Genomic DNA, 27,825 nt, shown 5'->3' on the forward strand with positions numbered 1-27,825 from the left:
TTATAAGTAGTATACAATTCATACACAATGTTAATTTATGAATTTTGAAAAAAACTTTTATGTATATCACTTGACAAAACACGTTGTCTTACGACAGAATAACTGTGTGCTAAACTTAATTTCTGATAAAGATAAAAATACTTATTTTTTTTAGTTAGTATTTTATTTTAACACAATTTTTAAAGCATAAATTTATACCGAATTTTTGAAGTTTAATGCTAAACCTTTTCTTATGTCTGATGTTAAAGCTAAGTGAAAAACTAAAAAACATTTTAGAAAACAGATTTTATATTTGAAAAATAAGTTAAACTGTATCAAGACAGAAATATTTCTCACTTTGTATGCAAAGACTTGCTGTTTATCTTAAACTGTAGAGTTTTAGTGTAAAGAAACAAAACTGTATATAATCAACATGTTTGAAACTATTTAATCAGTTTTTTTCTGCCTATAGCTTTTAAGCGTTGGTTTTATTTTTATTTGTTTGTTCTTAAAAAAGCAAATGTTTTAAAAATTTTTGTGCAATAGAAACACTGAATTTTACTATACAGTTAGGAATAAGTCTTCAAATTATTAAAAAACTTTAAAACTTATTTTGACTTGCAAGTTTTAGTTGTCTAAATCTCTTAGAATTTTAAAATGTAACATATTTTACTTACAATTTATTATTAAACTAAATATAAACCTACGGTTTCCGTAGTGTTTAAAAACAATATTAATCTATGGTTAAATAATTTTTATTGAACTGCAGGAATTTAAATAGATAAACGCTCAACATGATAAATGTTGTAGCAAATATTTTTTATACATTGTTATTTGCCAACATCGTATTATGTGACAACGATTGTACCCCATACAACCAGTTGGTTAGAGAAAGTTTGAAGGATATTGCTAGTAGCTATTTGATATCAATCGATGAATCAATCTCAGAAGATAACTATACCAACTTTTATAAGAAGTCTGAAACTCAGTTCTTTAATGAAAAGTTAGTTTAAGAAAAAAAGATATATTAGTAACTTTCGTTTCAAAAATATCAAATAAAATATATATTTTATCAATTAAAGACACAAATTTAAAAGAAATTAAAAAAAAAAATTTCAAATAAACAGTTTGACAAAAAAGTCTTATATTAGAATAAATTTTGTAAAATTTACAAAAAGGCTCGTTTTCATAAAAATTTTTTTATTTTTTATAGCGTTTTTTTTAATAACATATTATAATTTTTTTAGTATTTGTACAGTTATTGTTATAGAAAATAGTTTTTCTAAATTATAGCTAACATGTTACCTTTTACTGTTTATTTCCAGTTTTGGAGCTTTAAGTTCTTCAAGTCAGTTTGTGAAACTTTCATTAACCTTGTCTTATTCTGATGTTCCAATCCACGGTACAGACGAGAATATGCTCAGACAAGCTATGCATGAGCATGTACTGAATGGAGAAACTGAAAAGGGTGCAGAAAAATTAGGAACACTTTTGTTGCTGCGTAACAAGTTTTTGATGGCACCAGATGTTGGAGTGAAAGATAGATGTTTAAAAACAAAAAACAAATATTCTGTAATCTTTACAATGACCGAAGAATTTGAAACGTTTGTTTTTTAAAAAAACTACTAAGAAACCAGTCGGTCAATTTTTTATTAAAACCATAGACTTAAAAAATGTAAAATAAGTTTGTAGAAGTTAAATAATCTTACTTATAAATTTTTATACACTTTTTTTATAAATAAATAGCAAATAAAAAAAAAAACAATTTTGAAACTTGACTTGCAATTTTTTAATTTTTAGGTTTTAGAAAACTAGCCTTACATTAGTGCTTTTTATCAAAAGTAGAACTAGAAACACAGATAAAAATTTGACATTATGTATTTAAAATATTATTATAGATTGCGTAATGAAGTTGGTGATATGAACTTTGAAAATTTTCTCGGACTTTTTGCTTCATCAGATGAAAATAACGATTTTGTTGATGACAACTACTTCAACGTATTGTGTTCAGTAAGTGTTTAAATTAATAAATTTTATACCGAAAATGTTAACATGATAGAAAAATAAAACAACAACTTATCGGTATAAAATATCAACAGATTTTGAAATTAAAACAAAGTTTAAAATAAACTGCCTAAATTAATTTGTAGCTAAATAATAAAAACTTTTGAACTAGAAAAACATCAAACATTTATTGGTTTTATATAAAAGTTTTGAATAATACTTAAGAAAGGTTTTAAATATTTCCAAAGTTCATGCAAGTTTAAGTTCAATCTATTTAATAAAAACTAACTCTTTTACCTTAATTTTCAATAGCTGATGCTGTTGGCATCAATAAAATTAGTTTCTTTAAGAAAAATATGTAAATTAAATAATATTTTTTATAAAAAAAATAAATACAAAAAAAATTTTTATACCAATTATAGCTGAACAGTGTTTAAAAAACAAAGTGTAAAAAAAATTACACGCAGTGTGTATTTGTAATTGTTTAAAATATTTTTATTTAATATAAAAACTTTAAACTTAAGTTTTTTTTATAAACCTTCATAATTTATGTCAGGTACCTGCCTTTTACGTATGCTTAAAATAGTTAAAAGTTTAGCAATAAAAAAAACATATTTATCTAACTTGCATTTATATAAAATAAACTTAAATATAATGTACTTAGAGATATATTTCTGTGTTCTTATCTAGGTTAAAATAGTTCAAATTTTTATTTTATGTAATGGTATTTATTTTACTATGATTTAAAAATAAATAAAACGTTAGTGTAAAATTTGTATAACACTTCTGTAGCTAGACAACATTTAATAAAATTTTTATTTCTTACAAAATTAAATTAATAAGTTTAACTTAAACTAATAATTACTAAGCATAAACTGTTGGTAAACTTAAACATGATATAAATACAAGGCTACTGGTCAACGTGCTGGAGAAAAAATAGTTTCTAATAAAGACTACGTTGTAATTCGTAAGCAAGAATTTGATGTTCAAGGTATGTATGTAAAATTGATAAATATACTTAATTATTTATATTATTTAATATGTTAATCTACTAAACTGAATTTAAATTTAGTATAATTACGATCTTAGCCAAAATATACAGCTATTAATTAAGTTTTAATGTAAACTTCAACAGTATAGTAAATTAAACTAACTAAGTTTAAACGACTTAGTTTTTTGAAATAATAAAGGCGTTTAGCTTTAAATATATCACTTTAAATTTCGTTACAAATTTTTAATTACAATTTTAGCTTAAAAAGTATAAATCCGAATTCGATAATTTTAAGTTGTTTATATAAGTTATTTATACTGATATTTTCTTTATAACTTACGTAAATTTAAATTAAGTAAATTTTGAAATGTTGTTTAAATGAAATTAATATTAATAGCAAATATGTCAATGAAGTTTAATGTCGATTGTACAATAAGACAAGTTGCTATTCATGCTTCAAAAAAATGCGGTGGACTGCAGCTTTTTGCAACCTATGAAGCACATGGAAAGCCTTTAACATGGTTATAGGAAATAGTAAAATATGTATTTAAGAGTAGAGTTAATCGCTTATTTTTCATTAACTTTACTCCAATTTGTTAGAAAAAACATCTGTGCTTTTAAAGTGTTATTAATCGTATTTTAAAGTGTTTATTTCAAAAATAGAGCTCGTATTTAAAATGTAAAAAGATAAGATTGCGTTTAATAAAATATTTCTAAGTTTAACGAAGTATTGAAATATTTTATAGTCAATTGTGTTAATTTTTCAATAAAAATTCTAGGCTTGATGACGAACTAGTGCTTACGATACCAGTACATAAGAGATTTGGTGAATGGAAATTGGAATCTTTGAATTCAGTCAGAAAAGGGTGTCAGGTAAAAGTTGTAGGCCAATCAACAATGGGATTCTTTCACACATCAGTTGCACCAAGAAACGTTAGGGGATCTTTTAAGGTAATTTGTTGTATTTCAGTTGAGTATCTGTTATATCGTTTAAAGTAAATAAAAGTTATAATAACCGATTTATTGTTAAAATTGACTAAAAAAGTATTTAACTTAATTCAATACTCTCTTTTGAGTTTGTTAAGTTAGTAAACATATTTTGAACTATTAGAGTGTTTTTTTTTTTAAATTGATTTGACTTTAGGTAAACGTGCCAAACGTTTAGGTAAAAGATCTTAAATTTCAGTTTACGTGCTAAAAAATTAACATTTATTTCCCAATCAACTTTGTAAGTAAAAAGCTCAAAAAACTTTCGATATTCATTTTTTCTTTTATTAATTTTTTTACTACTTACAATAATTTTGGTACACTTTTTTACAGGTTATGCACTCAAGACCAACATTAAACACTGAAATGGGTGCATTATTAGACTTTTATGGGCTCACTCGTACAAACACTACGTATAAAGCACAGACTGTAAGGTAAAAATTTTATGTATATTACGTAAATGATAGCAACTTTCGAGTTTGTTGTAATATTATATAGCACATCTAACAAGACATATACAAAGTATATAATTTTTATATAAAAACTAAATAAGCTATTACAAGATCGTACAATGTTTGTTCAAATAGATCGAAAATAATTAATGAAAATAGAAGATAAGTTGTATAACAAAGTAAAAAATAAGTAGTTTTGTTTGAACCTTATGATTAAAGTTGTTGTTTTTGTTATATTTTATAACTAGCTACTACAAAGCTTTGAAATTTTTATAAAGAATGAAAATGTCTATACTTTAATTCTTTGTTGTGTTATATAGATTAAAAAATATAACTTAAATATATTGTGTTAAATTAAAAAAACAATTTTAAAAAAGTTTACTTTAGTTAGACCAAAAATTATTTAACAACAAAACAACAACGAAAGGTTTTAAAGTATGATACAAACTTTCGTTTCAAAGTAAAAGAATGTTTTTATAAAAAACAATTTAGAGTGCTACCTATTTTGAAGATCTGTGATTTTTGTAAACAGATTTTTAAACACCTACGGAGATGATATAGTAGATCCAATTAACTTGGACATTCCAGCAGGTGATGAAGGAACTGTCACATTGAAACTTCCACAAATTACTTCTTCATTCAGGCTGATGGTAGAAGGAATTAGTAACAAAGGTTTAACAACAGCTAATTATAATACTAACGAGATTTCAGCATACAACCTTTGTTATAAATGTGCCTATCAAAAGATCTTAAAACGAAAATTGCTAACAACATTTAGAAGTAATTTAAAAAAACTACAACTTTGTAGTCATTACTTAGCACTTTGTCATTACCTTCTACTTACTATTTTGTTGCTTAATTTACACAAAAGTAAAATAGTTAGACATAAAAGATAGTACCACAACTTTTTTTTTTAATATACAATTTAAATCAAATAAAAAACAATTTTAAGGTATTAGATTTATGAGAATGGATTCAAGGCTAATAGAAATTTCTAATTTAAAGATTGAGTACGATTCTGATTTACTGAAAGCTAAACCTGGCAAAAGAATCAAAATACCAGTTGATGTTACGAATTATGGTGAAACAGTAAGTGTACTTGTTTTACATTTGAATTTTATATAGCTGCAAAATTATTACATAAAATATTCTATCTATTTCAATTTTTTATTAAAGATTAAGTATGTGTGAGCCTTATGTTTTTACAATCTATATTAATATTCAAAAGTTATCGATGATAAAACAAGTTAAAATTATACAATAAATAAAAACCAACAGTAAGCAGTAAATTTTTTATTTAATAAAAAGAAATTAGTTTTTATAATTTTGTTTTAAGTTATACAATCAATTTTTTTTTATAGAAAAGTACAATAAACTCACAAGTGTTGTTCTCATAAAAAAATTTACATTACAGTTACTATTGTTATAACAATTTTGTTTAAACTTACCATGATCCAAAACTTAATAAAAAACTAACAGTTTGATAAGCTTCTATTGCTAAATGGTTGATTAAAACGTTAACGAAATATATTTATACAATAAACACATACTTTAAGTACACTGACAATCAAACTATTCATATAACTACAAACACCTAATTACCTATTTAATGCTTTGCACATCTATATTTTGATTTATTTTTTGTGATTAAAATCTTTATATATTAAGTTTTCCTATACTTAAAAATCCCTACTCTTTGTCCTGGACATGACGTTAAACTGTTCTGGTGTATGACTCAATAGCCGAATGGATTTTTTTACATCAGGTCCTTTGATCAAACCTTTTGATCGTATTTTTATCGTGCAATAAACAGTAAAAATACTCTAGTTAAGTAGTAAAAGTTATTAAAACCTATTTAAGAATGGCATAGGATTAAACAGGGGCGTAGCGTGGGGAGGGACACTGGCGCATGCGTGCCACCCAAAAACAGAAAGAAGTAAAAAAAAAAGAATGTAATATCGTTATCCTTTGTTGTTTATTTTTTCTACTTAATTTGCCTTTTTTCAACTATGTTTATCTAGTATTCAAAAAGTTAAACGAAATTTTGAATACCAATTAGTGATAATTTAAGAAAATAACCCAATATATTGATTCGGTGCGCAAACGAAAGTGCGCACCAATGTTGATGAAAAACTCCATTAGGAAAAATTTTATAACTTCATTAACTTCATAAGAATTTAGACTCAAAAAGTACGCATCTGATTAGTGCACCGCTGTAGTATAACCTTATGGCATATTTTTCTACAAAAAGTTTTCAAAAATACGTCACGCTTAAAGGAAAATTAAACAATTTTACAAGTATTTTTTTATGCTACAATAAATGTTAAGACTACTGCTACTTCTCAGTACTTTATTGTTGTAAACATTCAAGAAAAAGAGTGTCGGCCTATGAGAAATAAACTTCGTTTGTGATTTTTATTTTAAACAAATACAACCAGATTAATTAAATTTAAAAAATATACTTTTAACTTTTTTACAAAAATGTAATAAACTGTAATACCAGTTATAAAGTTGGTTTATTTTAACTTCTGTCTAACTTTATTTAAATTATGTGCAATAAGGTGTTGTTATCACTATTGTATTGCATTTTAAAGAAATTGATATTTTTTTTGTAAATAAAACAGATACTTTTTGTTTTATTAAACATATTCATTTTTAAACATATAAAGTTTACTGAAAATAGAAAAAACTATTTTTATTTAGTAAGTTTACATTTGTGCAAGTATAAGTAATTCTAATGAAATTTATACTTTATTTTAATTGTTTAATTTTGTAATATGTAAGTATTTTTCAAATCAGTTACTTCGAACTTATTTTACTTAATGAATTTATTTTAATTATTTTACTTATAAAAAGATCTTTTTATATCTAATTACTGACGAACTTTTAATTTAGGGGATTTTATGAGAAAAAATTTGCGCACCCTCTGACCAAAATACTACGCTACGCCACTTGGATTAAATCAACGTATAATCGTTTCATTGTATAAATAAGCTTGTTTTTTTTTTGTTGTAGTCTGTCTAGTTTGCCAAAATAATGAATAGTTCCTTTAAAATAGCTTACTTGCACAATTTCAATAAGCTTGCTAAATGTATAAATAATATAAGTGTATGAATAGTAGTTCAAGTGTAGTGTTTCTGACAGAAGTACTTTTTTGTGATTAACTAAGACAAGTTTATCAAGATGTTGAAAACTGAAATGTAGGTTTTCTTTCAAAAGTCGTTTACTTAAAGTAAAAAACTAGTTATAATATTAAAATATTTTCTTACTATTAGGATATAATAAAACTTGACTCGTGGGATGAACTTGACTATGCTACAGTAGAACCTTCTCAAAAACGAATCCTGACAAATCAAACAAAAAAATTTCATCTTATACTAAATGCCCCTGAAGAAGCTGCAATTGGTTTAACTTCTTCGACTGTTGTAATTGGTTAGAATTGTTTACAAACAATTTTTTAGTGTTTCAAATTATTTATAGTTTAAAAAAAAACAAGTAGCATTTTCTGAAGTTGTTTAAAATAGCTATATTTAATTTTTTACAGCAATCTAGTTTAGAAATTAAAAGACGATATTTTTACAAAATAAAAATTAAACTTATTAAAATTAAAATAAAGGTTGCTTAAACAAGTTTAAACTGATATTAGTGTTAGAGTTTAAACGAAAACGTATTTTTAAGTAGCTTGTGTTTTTAATCTTTGTTTAAGGTTTTATTAATCTTTTACATTACGGGTCTTGTTTTATAACTGGTTACATTGCAAACTGTTATTATACAGAATAAGTTTAAATTAACTCTAACATTGTATTAAATAGTTAAAAAAATCAAGACTAGGTATGTATATATAATAGTGACGTAATACTTCTTATTTTATTTTGATTAATTACATATAAATTTTTGATTTATGTTTTAAGATACTAGTTTTTTTAACAGACCGAAAAGCTGTTATGTCTATCAGAAAAGTGAAACAAATATAGTTGTAAAATGTAGTGTTGCATTAACATATATTTGTATATGTATATAAATAAGTTACTAACCTAGTTTGTAAAAAAGTTAATCAACTCGTTATAGAAGATTTAAAATGTTATTCAATCTTATTGTTAAATGTTTGTTATAATATGTTTAAAGATTTTCAAAAATTGAAAAAATATGTTAGCTAAGCATAACGTTTTTTTAAAATGTCAGTGTTTTAGTTTAATACTAGAAATAAACTTAAAGTGTTACGTATTTTATCGTAACAATTTTTGAGGTTAAATATTGTTTAGCTTTTTTCTGTGTTTTCACATTTATTTATTTGGTATAATGAAATTGAAAGTAATGAAATGTTTTATGTTAAATAACAAAACCAACATTTCATAACCAATTCATAAACATTTTATAAGCAAACAAAAATAAACTTTTTATATACTGTTGTTTCAATTTTTGTCTAACAGATCAGTGGAACAAGTGTTTCACTAAAAATTATAGCGTTTTTTAACATGTTTATACTTATAAATATACATGTATATACAGAATTAAAGTATTTAAGTTGATAAATCAAATCTTTCACACTGAGCCCATCTTAAGGGCTTTATTAATAAAAAGGTTTCATTTGTGTGTTTTGTTTTGTGCTTTATTTTGAACTTGTTTTGAAGCTGATGAGTGCATAAGCACGAAACTCCAGTCATTTAAGTTTTATATCTTCAAATAAACCATAATATATATATATATATATATATATATATATATATATATATATCTAATTATATAAAACCTATAATTTAAACAGCTGTTTCACACATTGAAATGTAAAATTTCATGTGATCGTCAGTAAGTTACAGCTTATTATAATAGTGAACAGAAATTTCGATTTTAAAATTTTTATAATAATTGTGACGTAGTAATGGTACAGTTTATTGTACGATTAGCTGAATATGAAATAATATGCTGTGAATGTTTTTTTATGCTTTTTAGGAAATTTTGAAAATTTTATTTTGAAAAAATGTTTTAAGCTACTTCAAAATTATTATTAAAATTTAAAAATCGAAATTTCTGTTCACTATTATAATAAACTGTAACTTACTGACGATCATATGAAATTTTACATTTTAATGTGTGAAACAGCTGTTTAAATTATAGTTTTTATATAACTAGATAAATACTTAGCTTCAATTTAATTTGTCGAGCACTATCGATCAGAACTTTTTATACAACCTTTAGTATATATATTTACGGAGTCTCAAAAAAGCCTTAAGAATAGAGCTAATAAGAGTAGATCTGTTCTTATATTTATTTGAGAGCAGTGAAACGCCGTTAGTCGGAAGAAAATTTTAACACAAAAACATCTGTGGTATATATATATGTATATATAATTCATTGAAATGTACCAATTTAAAAATACTGGAAAATATGTTTCATAAAGACAAAAAAAAATTGTCTTTAATCTTCAGCTAGTTCAAATTTAAAACAAAAAGCACTTTAGTAAAAAAAGATGCAAAAGTTTACAAATAAACAAAAACATTATGACTTAAGAATTGAACATTGCACATTAAAAATATTCAGCACAAAAATCGATCTACCATCTAACTAATCAAACAACTAAAATTTACAAAAACAATAGTTAAGTGACTATAAAATACTTCAAAATTTGTTGTATTTTAAGAGGAGCTTTTTCATAAGTGTTAAAATAAATAAAATAAATAATAACTCTAAGAATAGAGCTTTTTGAGACTCCGTAGATCTGTTCTTAAATTTATTTGAGAGCAGTGAAACGCCGTTAGTTGAAATAAAGTTTTAGCACAAGTACATCTGTGGTATTTATTCCGATAAGCTTAGCTTATCAGGATCTCCAGGATTTAACGCCTTTTAACGTTACATCTTATATACATTGATATTAGTATTGTATCTTAAAATACAACAAATTTTGAAGTATTTTATAGTCACTTAAATGTTGTTTTTGTAAATTTTAGTTGTTTGATTAGTTAGATGGTAGATCGATTTTTGTGCTGAATATTTGCAATGTGCAGTGTTCAATTCTTACGTCATAATGTTTTTGTTTTTTTGTAAACTTTTGCATCTTTGTTTACTAAAGTGCTTTTTATTTTAAATTTGAACTGGCTGAAGATTAAAGACAATTTTTTTTTGTCTTTATAAAACATATGTTCCAGTATTTTTAAAATTGTACATTTCAATAAATAAATAAATATATATATATCACAGATGTTCTTGTGCTAAAACTTTATTTCAACTAACGGCGTTTCACTGCTCTCAAATAAATTTAAGAACAGATCTACGGAGTCTATAAAATGTTAACACACATTAGAAAAAAAGCAGAAAAAAGCATGTATAATTATGTATAGTATTTATCTAGGTAGTAACTATAAATGGACTTTATGGTTTAAAAACAAAGTTTGGGATAAAAGCATAAAATTATAAAATTGTCTACAAAAAAAACAAATTTAATAAAAGTAGGCACTAACCTCAAAAAGCTCTAAGAAACGCCGTTAGTTGAAATAAAGTTTTAGCACAAGAACATCTGTGATATACATTCCGATAAACTTAGCTTATCAGGATCTCCAGGATTTAACGCCTTATAACGTTACATCTTATAAATATATATATATATATATAGAGTTCAAGGGTACAGTCATAATAAGTAAAATCTAAGTAAGAAAAGGTACGGCTCGTGATTAATGTTATGGACTAAGGGTGAAGGTTTATAAACCTTAATTAGAACTTAAACATTAATATCAAAATAAGTAAGTTTAGGTTTTTTTTTTTTCAAAAACTATGAAAGATTGAGACAGTTATTTCCAAAGACTAGCTTAATTTTATCCTCCGTATTTCAAACATGTCTTAGGTATAGTGCAAGAAATTGTTGTTTATGTGCTAAATTAGTGTTAAAAGTATGAGTATAAACACAACAAAGTCAAAATGTTCAAAATAACAGTCCTAAAATTTTGATACTTGACATAAAAGATTTTTAAAATGAATAAGATTATATATAAATATTCAAAATATAAATTTAAGTGTTTGTTAACAAAAAATCTTAATGAAACAAGTTCACTGGAATATAAAACTAAAAACAAATTATACAGTAATCTTCCTTTATTGTACCAACATATGTTTCTATGTGTTAACGGATTAACTAATTCTAATCATTCATAGCCGAGTTGAAGTGTGAATCCGTAAACACACAGAAACATATGATGGTACAATAAAGAAAGATTACTGTACAATTTGTTTTTATTGTAATTTTATATATATTTATACATTTATTTGTTTGATTATATAAAAAACAATAGTTTATACAGCTGTTTCGTATATGAGAAATATAACCTTATATACTTATCAGTAAGCTAAAGTTTGTTTACAATGCTAAACAGAGATTTTGAATTTAAAATTTTTATAATTATTATGACGTAGCAATTATGGACTTTATTGCATAGTAAGCTGAGTTTGAAAAAGTAATTCATCTTGTTTGAAAAAGTTTGGAAAAAGTTGTATTACAAAAAAGTTTTAAACTGTATTAGAAAAATGTTTTAAGCTATATCGGAAAATATTTTTCACTATTCGTGTTAGCGGCTTAATTTTACTTTGTTTTGATATTTAGTTAGTTTTAATTTTGCTAAAAAAGTATTTTTGTAATGAATGCATATAATTTGTTTTTCGATTTTCTTGTTTAGTGTTATGTTGTTGTCTGATTTATCAATTTCTATTTTTCTGAGTTACAAATTTTGCAGCCGAATTTAGTATTGAATTTTGACTTTGTTCTGTTTAACTTTTTATGAAATCTTTGATATATATTCATTCATTTATCAAGAAAAAACAAAAATTAAGTACATTAAATTTACTTTCACAGAGCCTACTTAAAGTGTTTGTTCATAGTTTATTACATGATGTCGAATTTAATAAAGACAGTAAAATTATTTAATGCTAGCTATTGGACTTTTTTTTTTGAATTAAACAATTAGAAATAAACTATATATATAAATACTAGTTTTTTTTCAAAGTTTCGGTTAATAGTGCTCGATAAATTATATTTGAGCTAAATATTTATTTAAATATGTATTAAACAACAGCTTTATACAACTGTTTCGTATATTAGATATTTCTATCTCATAAAATCATCATTAAAGCTTTATTATGTTCCATTTTTAATTTTAAATCAAAGTAAAACTAAGACGTGGGCACGAGCAGTTTAAAACTATTTTCTAATACAGCCTTTCCTTTCTACACTTTACAAAATTTTTGATAGCAATTATTAAAACGTTTTCAAAATGCATAAATTCTTTAACCAATAATAAAACTAAAACCAGCGTATTTCTCAACCTTAATAATTTTCTAAACAAAAATCTTTATTATTACTACGTCATAATATCTATATATTTTTTGAGATAGAAGTATCTCATATACGAAACAGCTGTATAAAACGGGAATGGGTCACTTTTGCACGAGCGTCGCTATTACACGAAGGGTCACTTTTGCACAGCGTCATTTTTGCACGCAGGGTCACTTTTGCAAGAGTGGATAATTTTGCATGGCGACTCTTTTGCACGAGCGTCACTTTAGCACGAGGGGACACTTTTGCACGGTGTCACTTTTGCACGGAAGGTCAATTTTGCAGAAAGAGTCATTTTTGCACGAGAGTAAAAAAAAACAAGATAAAATTTAAAAATAGATAAAAAAAAGTTACTGATCGAGGGTAAGGGTTAAAGGTAACAGTGATAACGAAAATAAAAATAAAATGGAAAAAAACTACAAAATAAAATAAAAACTAGACAAAAAAAAAAAAACTGACCAAGGTTACGGATAAGAGTAATAGAAAAAACATATACTTACCTAACGAAAACTATCATAATAAAAAATAGAAAATATGTTAAAAAATAAATTATACCGACCGAAGGTAAAGGTAGGGGTAGTGGTGCAAGTAGAAAAAAATAATTAAAATTAAAAAAAAAATTCAATTTTTTGTAAAAGTGTCTTAGTTCAAAAATGATCCTTCGTGTATAAGTGACGCCGTGCAAAAGAGTCGTCGTGCAAAAGTGTCCCCTAGTGCAAAAATGACCCTTCGTGCAAAAGTGACGCTCGTGCAAAAAAGTCTCATCGTGCAAAAGTGACACCAACCCGTATAAAACTGTTGCTTATTAAATAAGTAAATAATTAATTAATTTAATATAAATGTATATATATATATATCTTCATAAATAACTGTTTTTTATTGGACGAAACTGACTAATTACAGCATTAATGTTCAAGTAAAACAGATGAAAGGGTCAAAATTACGTTTTGTACAATTGGTTTAAGGAACACTAAAAAAAGTAAAGTTAAATTGCTTTTCTACTAAAAGGAGTAATTCAAGTACTAAGATAATGAAATAAAAACTTACCAAACATAAAACCAATTTCAAATTGACAAAAGGTCGCCGAAGAAGATCAACTTCACCATCACAAGTTTCACCTTCCACTTCTGTTGTGACGTCAGAATTAAATCTTCTTAAGATAAACTCAGTTCATGTGACAGCGAAAATAAACTCAAGGTTTGTCTTATTTTTACTTTATCAAATTTTTTCAACATTTTTTGCAAAGTAAGAAGAGTTAAAAAAATAACAGATTTGCCGAGACAACAGTAAAGACTTCTGTCACAAACAATGATGATAAAGCAAGGGAAGCAGAAATTGATTTGTTAATTCCAATCGATGCTTTCGTAATGAAGTTTAATATGGAAGTTGATGGCAAAATAATTGAAGGCAACGTAGAAAAAAAACGAAAAGCAGAGAAATTATTTGACAATGTTAGTAAAATGAATGTTGTAGCAAACACTTTGTTTTATCTTTGAGTTAATAAAATTTATTGTTGTAGCATGTAATATATTTTATAAAGTAAGGATTTTAAACTTTAAACTTTTGCTAAAAATTTTGTAATTAAATTATTTATATAGATTATACTTAAAAATAAGTTAGATTATTTATTTCAAGGTGTTCAACTAACTGATAAACTAAAGTAAAAAACATTAAGAGAACAATGCGCTATTTTAGGCAAAACAAAGCAACAAGACTGTAGGAAAAGTTGCTTCAAGGCAGAAATCAGAAAGAGATTTCAAACAGAGTATTGTAGCTGCACCTGGTGAAACAATTGTTTTCACTGTGGTTTATCAAGTGTTGCTATACAGGGTTTGTTATCATTGGATTTATCATGAGCAGAAATATAACTCTAACAAACTAAACAACCTACAATATAGAACAAAAAATCGTTTATTTTCAAACTTTAATACAAAAAGTAAAATTGTTTTTATACTAACAGTTTGATTTAGCATACAACTACAAAGTGATGCTCAACCCTAATCAGCCAATCAATAGTCTTTCTATAGACGTCTTTATTGTTGAGGAGTCACCTCTCAAATATGTTAAAACACCAGGATTTTCAAATAATATGGAATCAGTTTTTGACCCTAAATCTGTACCTGACGAGCCTCCTAAATCTTCAAAAATTACTTTTAGGTCAGACCATCATAAAGCCATTTGTTCCACTTTAAACTTAAAGAATACGATAAATTTGTAATCAAATAGAGTTTAAAAGCGTTTAAAGTACATTTTTATTAATCAATTTACAATTTATATTTCTCTACACAAAAGTATAATGCTTAAAATATAATAGCTAACAATAAATGTACAGTAGTTTTGTTAAAAAATAATTTTCTTTTAATAAAACTTAACCGGATTTAAAGTATAGTTATTTAAGGCAGCTGTCAAAATTTCACAAGTGCACAAAATTGCACGAAGATACTTTTGCACGAGCAGACAATTTTGCACGTAAACATTTTTGCACGGGTTGAATTTTTTATTCATTTGTTTTAGTAATTTTATTAATTTTTTTTTTCTGTTTTTTTTTTACAATCACTTTTGTCCCTAACCCTTACCCTCGGTCAGTAACTTTTTTTTATTAAAAGTTTATTATTTACTTATTTTATATATATTTTTTTATTTTACTATCACTGTTACCCCTAAACCTTACCCTCGGTCGGTAGGTTTTTTTTTTATTTTTAATTAACTTATCTTTATTTATTCCTTTTTTTTATAGAACGTTATATTAGTTTTTTTTTTGATAGTTTTTTTTTTGTTCTATTTTTTTTCCTCTTGTGCAAAAATAAACATCCGTTTAAAATTCTAACTCGTGCAAAATTGACCCTTGGTGTAAATTTTTCTTCGTGCAACTTTGACCCGTTCCCAGTTTTTTATATTTTAAAAGTTAATAATATTCTGTTATATTTAATAGGTAATATTTTTTATATAACTAGCAATTAAATTGAATTTTAGAAAGTTGTCTACCGAAACAGTAATTACATGTTTAATATATGCAGCAATGATAGAAGGACATGTCATGTAAGATACCAACCTACAATGGAGGAACAAACTTATGAAAACGCATTCGGATTAAACGGTGCTTACACTGTTCTTTATGACGTAGAAGGCACTGATATGTATGGAAGCATGTCTGTTAATAATGGGTATGTTGAATTTTAGTTAATATAAACAGTATTAAAACGAAGTTTTCATTGATTCAACAAAAAACTAATAGATATGTTTATATTCAACTTAATAAATTCTTTAAATTTTAAAAAGATTATCAAATGTGTACACTTCAATTAAAAAGTTTAAATTTTTTTAATAAACAGTTGAAATTTTTGAAGTTTTAAAGTTTTGTTTATTTATTTTCTTAACCTGTTTTTTTAACTTTTTTTTGTCTATAGGTTGGATAAAAAAGTATAATACTTAAAAGTTATGACCTAATTAAACTTTAGTAAATACCAACTAAACTTTTTTCTTGATTAAAGAAAAATTGAGTTGTGTCTAAAGCTACTTTTTTAAATCTAATTGCTAAACATTCTACAGCAGTAGTTCCCAACCTTTTTGATGTCCCGCACCCCTAAAATATTTTAATTTATTCTCGCACTATTTGCAATACATGTCGAGTACATAATAACTAGTGTAAATTTCAAAACTATCTTTAAAAACACTTAATAATGTCTTATTTGCTCTTCATCCAGAACTTCAGAGTATCTAGTATAGGTTTCAAAATAGGCTTTGAAAACACTTAAGACCTTATTTTTTACTCTTCGTCAAGAACTCCATGCGAGCACCCATGGTTGATAAACTGTGTTCTAGAGATTACAAAGAGATCATTTAATGAAAAACTCTTTGCACACTGGCTAATCTATAGAAGATATTATAAATTTGTTTTATTTTCGTATCTTGTTTATTTTGTTTTAAATGTTTCATAGAAATTTAAATTTAACTTCTAAAATTAAAAATGTCATAGGTTATGCTTTCGTATAAATTTATCAAATTACTGATATAATTTTCTGTGCTCTGTAAAACAACTTCTATGCACATCATAAATATAGTTTAAAGGTTAAGTTTTATTATAAAATTCATAATATTTATTTTCATTATCCGACTTAACGCTCTAATTTTAAAACAAAATTTTACCTTCTTTTTTTTTCATGCAGTTATTTTACTCATTTCTTCGCTGCACGTACCATACCTACTCGACCAAAATGTCTTGTCTATGCTTTAGACATATCAGGATCGATGTATGGGACGAAAATGGAACAAGCCAGAGATTCATTGATTGAACTTATAAACCTTAATGATGAAAAAGTTTGACAAATTTATTCTAAAAGTTAAAGTTTCCATTAGTTATTTTAATAATATTAAACTAGTTTAAAACATTACTAACAGTTTATTAAAAATATTTCAAAACAAAGAAAAAACAATCTACACAGAGATAACAGTTTAATTTTTTTTTATTGATTAATGCTACATTATCTATTCGAGTGGTTAAAAATATTGTATAACTTTAATTGTATAACCTTAGTTAAATATAAGTTCGCCATTAACAATGAAAAACCTTGATTCTCATTTAAGTTTTACATTGTTTACGCTATCATATGTGGTGGTTAAAAAACGATTTATTTTTGTTTGAAGGACTTTTTCAACATAGTTCTGTTTAATATTGACATTACTAAGTGGAAAGACGACTTAGTGCTTGCAACTCCAGAAAATAAAGCTAAAGCTATAGATTTCGTGAGAAGAAATGCCAATGCTGGTGGCGATTCTCACATTGTAAAGGCTTACTCAAGTGCTTTCGATTTGTTTGATCCTTACATTAAGGAATTGCGTATGTTATGTTTTCAGCTTTATTTTTTACTAACTTAAAAAAAAATAACTGTTGATTTTTAAAATGTTTTTAAAGAACTGTTGTTGCTGAATTTTCAAACTAATACTTTTTTAACATTTTAATATACAGAAATATTTTAACTTGACGTGTTCAATTCTATATCTAGTCAAAGTTTTTAAATTATTTTAAAGAAAATATTCTCAACAGTGGTAAGTTTATGGTTTAATAAGTTGAGTATATTTAAAACATATTTCAAACATTATTTAGTTTTTATAAGTTTAATGTTTTTTTGAGATTTTGACTGTATTTATTTTACAATAAGCTATACAAGACACACAATTTACAAAATACTAAATATTAGTTAGAGCAGTTCTCGTCAGTAGAGTACAAAGCTAACAAGTGATAAGATTTTACAAACTTATATAGTAACCAAGTAATCAAGTCATCATGAAGTAATCAAGAGATTAATAAAAGACAAAAGCAGTTAGTAACAGTTAAAATCAAATGAGTGCATTTACGTTATAATTGATCAACAGTAAAACTAAACATAAATAAAATGAAAACAATCCTTATAAAATGTTACGAAAATAAAGAAACAGTATAGTCAAAGTATTTTTGCTTACATAAAACAGGTTTCCTTAACAAAATACAAATGGCTTCTAATTTAATCAAATCGAAAACATTACTATAAATTTTAATAATTCTAAATCTATCTATACCATAACTGTATGCACAAGTTGGATTATTAATTAAATGTTTTGCAATAGATAAACGTTTAGATACGTTTAAAACTTTGACAGGTATATCATCTTTCTTATCTGAAAGGCAAAAATTCTCTACACATTTTTGTATGTGTTCTTTTATTCTCTTCCTTAGATGTGTTGTTGTTAATCCAATATAACTTGCTGTACAACAGCAACTGTACTGGTAGATTACCGTACTTTTATTTAACTTTGATACTGGATCCTTGCCACCTGGCGTTGATAGTGGCTTAGAGGTAAAAACAATTCTAGGGTTTTCTGCATAATAAGTATTTCTTATTAATTGTCTAGTTTTCTTTTCTAACATCTCTGAGCTTTTATTAATGAATGAAATTTTGAAAGTAACTACATATTTTTCCGGTCCTATTGTCTTTATCTTATCCAATTTTTTACATGTAAATAAATTGTTTTGTCAACTAACTCTTGTGGGTAATATTTTTTGTTTAATAGTATTTTGATTTGTTTTATTTCACTTAGTAGCATCTCTGGCGAACAAATTTTGTGTGCCCGATGACACAAAGTTCTTATTAAATTAACTTTTCTATTTAAACTGCAGTTTGATTGAAAATTTAAATAACATCCTGTAAAAGTTTTCTTTCAGTACACCAAAATTAAAAACCTATCATATTTTTGTTTAACTACAGAGATGTTAGAAAAGCAAGTTAGACTGTTAATAAGAAATACTTATTATGCAGCAAACCCTAGAATTATTTTTCCTCTAAGTCACTATTAACACCAGGTGGCAAGGATCCAGTTAATAAAAGAACTCATACCAAAATGTGTAGAGAAAATTTTCCCTTTTAGATAAGAAAGATGATATACCGGTCAAGGTTTCAAACGCATCTAAATGTTTATCTATTGCAGAACATTTAATTAATAATCCAACTTGTGCATACATTCATAATATAGATAGATTTAGAATTATTAAAATTTGTAGTAATGTTTTCAATTGGATTAAATTAGAAGCCATTTGTATTTTGTTAAGGAAACCTGTTTTATGTAAGCAGAAAGATTTTGACTATACTGTTTTTTTTATTTTTGTAACATTTCATAAGGATTGTTTTCATTTTATTTATGTTTTGTTTTACTGTAGATCAATTATAACGTAAATCGACTTATTTGATTTTAACTGTTACTAATTACTTTTGTCTTTTGTTAATCTCTTGATTACTTTATGATTACTTGATTTCTATATAAGTTTGAAAATCTTATTACTTGTTAGCTTTGTACTCTACTGACGAGAATTGCTCGAAATATATTTAGTTTTTTTTGAAATTGCGTGTCTTGTATAACTTATTGTATAGTTACTGGTCACTTATGCTCCAGTATTTATTTTATACTTCTTATAATGTAAAAAAAAAACTATCTAACAACAATACATAAGTTTTTATTTATAATAAACAAAAGTGCATAACTGAAGTAAATAAAATCACACAGAAGAATATATAGACACTACACATGATGTTGACTTTATGCAGTTCCACCGTTAGTTATTTTTGATACTTCTTTAAACTAAAATAATTTAAACTTAAAAATCTAAAAAAAATAATTATTAAACAGGTAAAGAGTTTGAAAATCTTTATTACAGACGTAAGTTTTAATGTTTTTTTTATTTATTTATTAAATGATTGCTATACATAAACTATTTAAAAGTGCAAATAATAATTAAGCAGTTGAATTATACATACACAAAAAACTATGCATATAAAAACTCAAAAAATGGTTTACTACAAGGATAAACAAATGGAATATTCTCATACATATGTTATTTATACTTATACTATATTAAACTGAAGTAAGTTTAGTTTAAACAAACTGGAACAAGTTTTTTTTTTAGTTTGCATGACTTGATCTGTAAGAAAACATCATATAGTTAAGTACTTTTTAATTTATGAACAACTTTTTCGATTAAGTATAAAACTGAAAAAATTGTACACAATTTTTCTTTTTTAATATTTATAGTTATAAAACGTAATGTAGCAAAATACAAGTAAAGTTTTTGTAATACCCTTTACCACCGTTTAATTTAGTTTGGTTATAGTATTTATATCGTTTTAACTCTTTTTTTAAAATAGGTGATTCTAGAAACATTCCTCAACCCAGAGATGATACCGGTAAACCGTTTAATTTCCGTGTTAATTTCAGACCTGTTTTAGATTTTATTCCTAAAATGACCGAAATCACCAACGTTGAAACTCGGACAGCATATAAAAGGTATCTGTGGTGTGCTGCTCGATAACCGAAAGGTTTTTTGTGCACAAGGTCTTAGAACCTAATATTTTGAGCGCTTTTTTTGTCGTTCAATAAGCAATAAGAATATTATCCCGACACGTGAGCATTCCCTTTGTTTTGTATAAAAAGTGTTTCAATACCTTTCATATGTCCTGCAAGACTCCTTAGAATATTTACTTGCTGCTGAAATGATTTTGTTGTTTAAGAAGTCACATATTTATAATGACTGGTTTGATTTTAACTTTATCTACACTTATGTTTAAAACCTAATTAATTCTTAATTGTAACAACTAAAGTAAGAAAGTACAATTTTTGATTGTTTATTCTAACCTAAATACAACAGACCAGGGTTAGCAGCTTTTTTTAATTAAGTAGTCTGAATTACTAAAATTTATCTTATTGGTGAGATTTGTTATAAAAAAGTCTTTAGGGGCTAACGTAATTTCGAAATTTACACAAAAAAAACACTTTGAAAACAAAATTGTATTAGTATAGTTACTTAGCATATACTATTATTAATTCAAAAATAACTTATGTGAAAGTTTAAAGTGTTTATTATAAAAAAAACTATATTTTGTTGTTTTACAAAAGAGCTTAAAGCCTTTATTTTAATGCAAATAAGTATGTGGCCGACTGGAGATTTCTTCTTGGCTGATATGGCAAGCAGTAGTTTGGTGAATTTTGCTGTAGTCTTTTAGATTTACGTTAAAAAAAATACATTTATAATTTTTGCATTTCAATAAACGTATAAAAACTTTTTCTTAATAAAAATGTTTTGAAAGCTACGACACAATAGTGACGAATTTGACCGAAACCGGTTTTGACGCAATAATCAGGTTTGTCAGTGGTAGGGATCCTCCTTGGTCGAGACAATTTTGGAGACATCCATATATTTACTTTACAATACAACCAGAAACAAATGTAACGTGTAAGTATTCTACTTTTTAATTTCAATCGTTGTAATTTAAAAAAAAAACAGTTATATTATTCAATCAAAGTTATTAGAACTAAACTTTTCCACCGAAATTTAATTAAAATTTAAGGTTTTTATAAATAACAAGTTAACAATCTCGCAAAGTTTTTTTTTACAACTTTCGTTGTTGATTAGAACTAAGGTTTTGCATACTCATGCTAATATAAACTTAAAATATTTTAAACACACTTAAGTTTTCAATTGTAATGTTAAACCCTAATAGTAGAATGCATACTTTAACTATCATCTTATTTAGGGGAAACTTATTTTGAAGACATGAAAAAAGCTGAAATAGAAAAATATGAATTATTTAAAAATAAACGAGAAAAAACATCAGAACATTGGAAAATGATATGTGTTCTAACTGATAAAAAGTTAGTTCGTTTTTTATCATTGAATCAAATTGAAAAGTAGCAAATTTTGTTGTTTTTATTATTTATGTTTTTGTGAACGAGAAACAAATCATTTTTAATATAACTATTTTACTAAATTCTACGTTTAAGCTAAAATCTTGACGCTGAAAAGATCTCTTAGAATAATATCTCTTAGAACTTTTGAAATATCAAGTTTTTTTATAACTTATACTTAGACCAAAAATACTTAAACCTACAAATAATTGTTAATTGAAATAAATATTTAAAACAAATTTGTTTACCGTTTGCACAAAAAGACTCTTTAAATTGTGAATGTTAACTATAAATAGATTTATAACAGGAACAGTTGTTTGTAAATTGAATTCGTTAATGACTAGGGTTTTTATAAGTTTGTACCGCTTGTATGATCTAAACATTTTAGCTGAGTTCAAAAAGCAAAATTTTTAAAGATAAATCTTGCTCAATACACACTTTTTATTGATAAAATACTTTGAAAATAATTCTAATCGGTTGTTGCTTCAAAAATTGCCTAAATAAAACCAGTATGTAAAGTTTTATAACGGATATAAACTAATGTGTCAATGATTTTCAAGTTTACATAAGAATAAAGTTTAAAATTTGCACAGTGAGAAGGAAAAATTATTAGACACTACTTTGACTATTAAATTTTAAATTTTAAACTTCTTTAAGCACATATTGCAATTATACCTGAATAAAATTTAAAAACTTTTATTTTTTACTTATTTAAGAAAAATTTATAAACAGTATTTAGAGTGTGTTATACCCCTTATTTAGAAATTTTAAAAAGCTTTAATTAGTTTCTGTACCTTTCAAAACAGTTTCTTATTTCGAAAAAATTCTGCACACAAATGCTTACGCGTTTTCGAATTTTAAGCACTTTGACTTCTAATAATTTAGGAAAACAAAGGTTATGATTAGTTTTATTAATTTTAATCAGACGCACCTCATATTTGTATGAAAACCAATGGATAGCCAAACAAGTCAGGGAAAGAAACAAAGAAAGAGTTCTTATTCACAATGTTGCTTTTGGATCTGACGCAGATTATGAGTTTTTGCAGCAAATTTCAGCAGAAAATGGTGGAGTTGACAGAAGAATATTTGAAAATCTTGATGCCGCTGCGTCTGTAAGTTTTATGAATAGTGATCTACCGAATCCTAGTATTCAGATCTGGATCCTGCCGAATATTAATTTTAAAATTAGATTCGGATCAGGGCGGATACTATATTTGTGGAGCCGTAGATCGCGGTAAGCTTTTTAAATTAAACTCAATTAACTTTAAAAAGTTAAACGAAACGTACAACTGTCTCAGAAATATTAAAACTAAAACTGATTACGACGTAAAACATAAAAGATAATAAAAAAACAAGCAATCTTGAGTTTGAAACGAACATAAGTTAATATATTGTCAATAAAGCTATATTTTCATTTTCGCCTACTTGTATATTTAACTTCGGTTTTTGTTTTTCGATTAGCATTGATTCTTAATTATTAAGCTCATCTTGAGTACACTTCTAGAAATTTCAAGATATTCTCAATGTTTGAGTTTTAACGCGGTACACATTTATGCAAATGATTGATAAAAACACTAAAAACAAGCACTGTTTAAAACATTTAGCCCGATGTCTTTCCTATGTAGGAATATAAGAAATCGAACACTTTTTTGTATTAATGCTGGTATTGTACTTACGTTGTGTTCTCAGAAAGAAACTAAAATTGGTTCTAAAAATCTTAATGAACTATTTCCTAAGTAGATAGTTGTAAAATACGAATATTGTTTGATTTCAGAGTTTTAACCACTATTTGATTTTTGTTATTCTTTAAAACTTAAATTGTCGATTTTATGGTTTTAAGGAAAGTTATTTATTTCAGTTCGCATATTTAAAATTAAATTGTTTTAGTAATTTTTAAAAGTTCTTCTTTGAAATCGACAAATATTAAACAAAAGTATAATTCTATTTTTATATAAAAATCCAACAGACTTACATGTGTGTATTGCATTAGCAGCTAGAGGAAAATAAATTGCAGTAACTTTTTAAATGTTAAGTTATTACTGGTGTCACATTTCGTTTTGGTTTTTTAGCCGTAAGGTATAATTTTTTATTAAAAGTATGCGTTCAATTTGATACAAAAAATACAAGAACGTCAAAAACCCGCAAATAATTTGCATATTTCAAAATAAGTCTATTTTCTTAACTTAAATAGTTGATTTTTTAATTTATACCCTTTACCCTAACCAACCTTACCAAAAAATATAACAAATAAGTCAAAAAAAAATTAAGTAAATAAAACTTGCTAACTGTAAATTTAAATCTTGTTGTTATTAGTCTTGTTTTGATATATGCAAAATAGTTGCAGATTTTTAAGTAAACTCAAAAACCCAGCCTAATTAATCTAAAACTAACCTAGTTATAAGAAATGAGCTGTTTAGAAAACCTAAAAACAAAGTGTTAAGAGTCTAAAAATGAAAAAAAAACTGTTAATCAAGCTGGAATACCTAAAAATTATAATAATATTAACAATAACAGTAATGATAATTATAATAATTATACAATTTGATCTACTAGATCCTAGTATCCGGCCGGATCCTAATTTTAAAACGAGATCTTAATTTTAGAAATTGTTGGATTCGGTAGATAACTAGTACTAAACGTTTTTAGTAATTTTTTCTAATACAAGTATAACGTTGATAAGCTCTTTTCTAGATAAGGGACTTTTTTTACGAAGTAACAAACGTCGTGATGACCGATGTGAATGTTGAATATGACAAATCTAAGGTTTCTATGTTGAGTAAAGTCGATTTTCCTTACATTAGCAAAGGTAAAGAAATAGTTGTCAGCGGAAAACTGAAAGAGTATTCGATTAATATCGATCAAGCTACTGGTGTTATGGATATGAAATACAACATAAAAGGAAAGGTTAGCTTATGAACAATTGGAGCTAACATTAATATACTAAAATTATTTACTTTTAGTAACAATTATTTATACCTTTAAGGTGTACTGTAGTACAAACTATAGTTAAAGAAACCAAAATAGCTAACAATCTTTAGTTTTTCATTTTAATTATAATACTACTTAAATTAGTTGTAATTTTGTTTCGAAAACTAAAGTGATTCTTTATGCTGCATAGTTTTATTTTACTGGAAATCGAGCATTTTAAATTGTAACAACTAGTTAATTAATTAAAAGAGTATTTAGTAAACTTCAGTTTACTTTTCTTTTTTTATACTTTAATAGTTTAACACATTTAATCTAAGCTTACTGGAAGAGGACATAAAGACGAAGTGATAATTGATTTCGAAATAAACCCGTACAAGACTAGTAGAATATCTGAATCTCAACATAAGGTTGTGAATGAATTTAACAAAAACTGTAAATGTGCTCGAACATTATATTTTACTATTTGTTATTTGATTTAGCTTAACTTATACGTTTGTTCAGATTGAGGAGTTTTCTGAGCGTATTTGGGCTTTTATGAGAATAAAAAGTTTGTTAGGAGACTTAAAAGCGAAGGTTGGCGACTCAGCAAAAAAAGAAACTAAGGCCGTAGAACTTGCTAAAAAGTACAATACAATTAATCATTATTTAATAAATTATTTATTTTGTCATACATGAAAAATGCTAAAATTAAAAATGATTATTTGCAGAGAAATAAGTTTATGTTGTTGCTGATTAAAGTTATCTATCATCATTATAACTGAATTTTTCTATATATTAGAACAAACGAAAAACTTTAATACTTTTGCATTACGTTGTGGAACCTATACTTTAATTATACAAAAGTTTTTACAAGGTAATACTTTATTCGAGTTTATATTTCAACACCAAAATTTTTAATACTCATTTAAAACAAAATTTAGATACAACTTCGTTACTCCACTCACTTCTCTTGTAGTGTTAAAAGATAAAGATCGTGAAGAAGCTGAGATGAAAATAATTGAAGACAGAAAAGCAAGAATAGCAAAACAAAAAGCAAGGTTATCAAAATTTACAACAACGACAGTTGCCCCAATTACAGTCACGTCAACACATACTCAACCGATGGTGACCAAAAATCAGTTTACTAAACCTTCAACTGTAAACCCAACTGCCTACCCTCATTACGGTGGAGTTTATAGGGACCCACATGTGGTGCTTCCCTTAAAACCTGGTGTGAATTTGTAATTTAACTGGAATGGAAAAGACAAAGAAGTATGTATAATTCTACTTTTTTCTAGTCGTATGATTTTTGTATTTTAGTGTGGATAATCTAAAAGTTATGCCTTTTTTCGTTGGTTTTTTGTTTATCAAAGTCAGTTAAAGTAGGAAAAAATAAACGTTAGAAGTAAAACAGTCCTTAAAAAATTTCAAAGGAGAATATCTTGTAAAAATGATAACAATTTTTACTACTAATTAAATTTTATAATCTGTTCAAGTAATCAAAATTGTACTTTGAAGTTCAAAACATTTTGAAATACTTTAAAAACAAAAAAAAATTGTTACTAGTCTAACTTTTGTTATAAAAATTTTTGTAAATTCTCATTCGTAAAAGTAGCCATACCGTTACTTCTATAGCATTTTTAGTGTTACTTATTAATAGACCATACTTTTTGTTTTTTTAGAAAGATTTATGCTAAGTAAAATATTAAGATCAAACTTTAGGCTTTTATTTAAATAGAACAATTTAAACTAGTTCAATAATTTCAGGTGACAAACTTAATTTTTCATCCGGATAGTGGGTTAGTCGTTAATGCAAACATGACTGCAGCTCCAGTAGGAATTAAAAGTGAAACTGGTCAAGATCGATTCTACATGGACAGTGTCGCTTTTGTTATACCAAAACTTAAAGCTAATATTATTGTATGTGTAAAAGCAGTATTAAAATATTTTTGGTTAAAACTTGTTTCAATATATGCTTAAGTTTTGTCTTTAGTTTGAAAGCTTTTAAGTAGATTATTAAAGATTAGAAAAAAAATATGTTGTGGGTTTATCAATACCTTTGTATTTAAAAAAAGTGATTTGAGTTATAGAAAAATATTTCAATATTTTTCAAAATAGAATTAACTATTCAATACACTCAGGTAACTCCACATTCAATTACAATTACTTATTTTGGGATGGGAAGTTCTTCATATAGAGTTACTTCCACGTTCTCAATTAGTCGAAGCGGTCTTGACATAATGGTGTATGACGTCATAGCAAATAGATCAAAGAGTAAAGTTCATTTAAAAATTGGCGATATTGAATTTAAGGTTTTTGGTGAAGAATATTTTTTATTTTTTAATTCTTTTAAGTAATTTTAAGTTCATTTTATATTTTCTAGCTGATGTTGCATATAAAAGAAAGAGTTCCGCACATCGATATGGCTTTTGAAGATCTGAGTCACGTAAAAGGTACATTCTTTGGTCTTGTTGGGCAGTTTTATGGAAAGGGAATCACATTACAGGAAGAAGATAATGGGCAAAGAGCGACTATGAGAATTGGGTTAGTCAACAATTACTAGTTACATTTTACTTAGGTAAAGGGTTTTAGTATTTGAGTTTTATTAAAATCAATTTTAGAATAATTAAGTAATTAATTCAATAAAAACTGTTTCATATTTAAAGAATTTAAGTTTAAGGTTTAAAAACAATTTATACAGAAAAGAAATGGCAACTGTTAAAGGTCACAAAATGAAGTCAAACCCTTTAACCAATCAGGAGCAACCTTGCTGGTTTGCAGCCAATAGTGAATTTAACTTAAGCAAGCATTCGTCTTTTGTTGTAGACTCAATGACAACCAAACCTCATTATACCAATGAAGATAAACCAGCACCAAAAGATGAAAATAAAAACGTGAAAAAAGTGAAGGGCGGAAAAGCAAAACTTACTGTACTTGAAGCACTTTTCAAAAATTCTAAAAACATTTGATAAAACTAT

The 27,825-nt window shown here is 25.7% G+C and overlaps 1 protein-coding gene across 3 annotated transcripts; it reads left to right on the forward strand.

Moving 5' to 3' along the window:
* Nucleotides 1-752: 752 nt before the first annotated feature.
* Nucleotides 753-26,743, forward strand: LOC145831343 (uncharacterized). 3 transcript variants are annotated; one of them, XM_082938564.1, is made up of 28 exons: nucleotides 753-982; nucleotides 1,305-1,583; nucleotides 1,878-1,989; nucleotides 2,893-2,974; nucleotides 3,372-3,495; nucleotides 3,754-3,925; nucleotides 4,295-4,395; nucleotides 4,946-5,085; nucleotides 5,366-5,502; nucleotides 7,689-7,845; nucleotides 13,810-13,927; nucleotides 14,001-14,181; nucleotides 14,426-14,560; nucleotides 14,691-14,887; nucleotides 15,748-15,894; nucleotides 16,897-17,047; nucleotides 17,375-17,567; nucleotides 19,766-19,813; nucleotides 19,889-19,918; nucleotides 20,404-20,542; nucleotides 21,343-21,488; nucleotides 21,790-21,907; nucleotides 22,866-23,052; nucleotides 24,632-24,844; nucleotides 25,186-25,275; nucleotides 25,370-25,491; nucleotides 25,789-26,119; nucleotides 26,615-26,743. In XM_082938564.1, exons 1-27 carry the CDS (start codon nucleotides 774-776, stop codon nucleotides 26,090-26,092), a joined length of 4,032 nt encoding a protein of 1,343 aa, XP_082794690.1. In that variant the 5' UTR covers nucleotides 753-773; the 3' UTR covers nucleotides 26,093-26,119; nucleotides 26,615-26,743. The 3 variants fall into 3 exon arrangements, with proteins under 3 accessions (XP_082794690.1, XP_082794691.1, XP_082794692.1); XM_082938565.1 differs by lacking the exons at nucleotides 25,789-26,119; nucleotides 26,615-26,743 and adding an exon at nucleotides 25,576-25,619; XM_082938566.1 differs by lacking the exons at nucleotides 25,186-25,275; nucleotides 25,370-25,491; nucleotides 25,789-26,119; nucleotides 26,615-26,743 and having other exon boundaries at nucleotides 24,621-24,722.
* Nucleotides 26,744-27,825: the final 1,082 nt, after the last annotated feature.

Source organism: Thalia democratica, chromosome 3, assembly GCF_965202585.1.
Source record: "Thalia democratica chromosome 3, ktThaDemo2.hap1.1, whole genome shotgun sequence".
Taxonomy (NCBI): Eukaryota; Metazoa; Chordata; class Thaliacea; order Salpida; family Salpidae; genus Thalia; species Thalia democratica.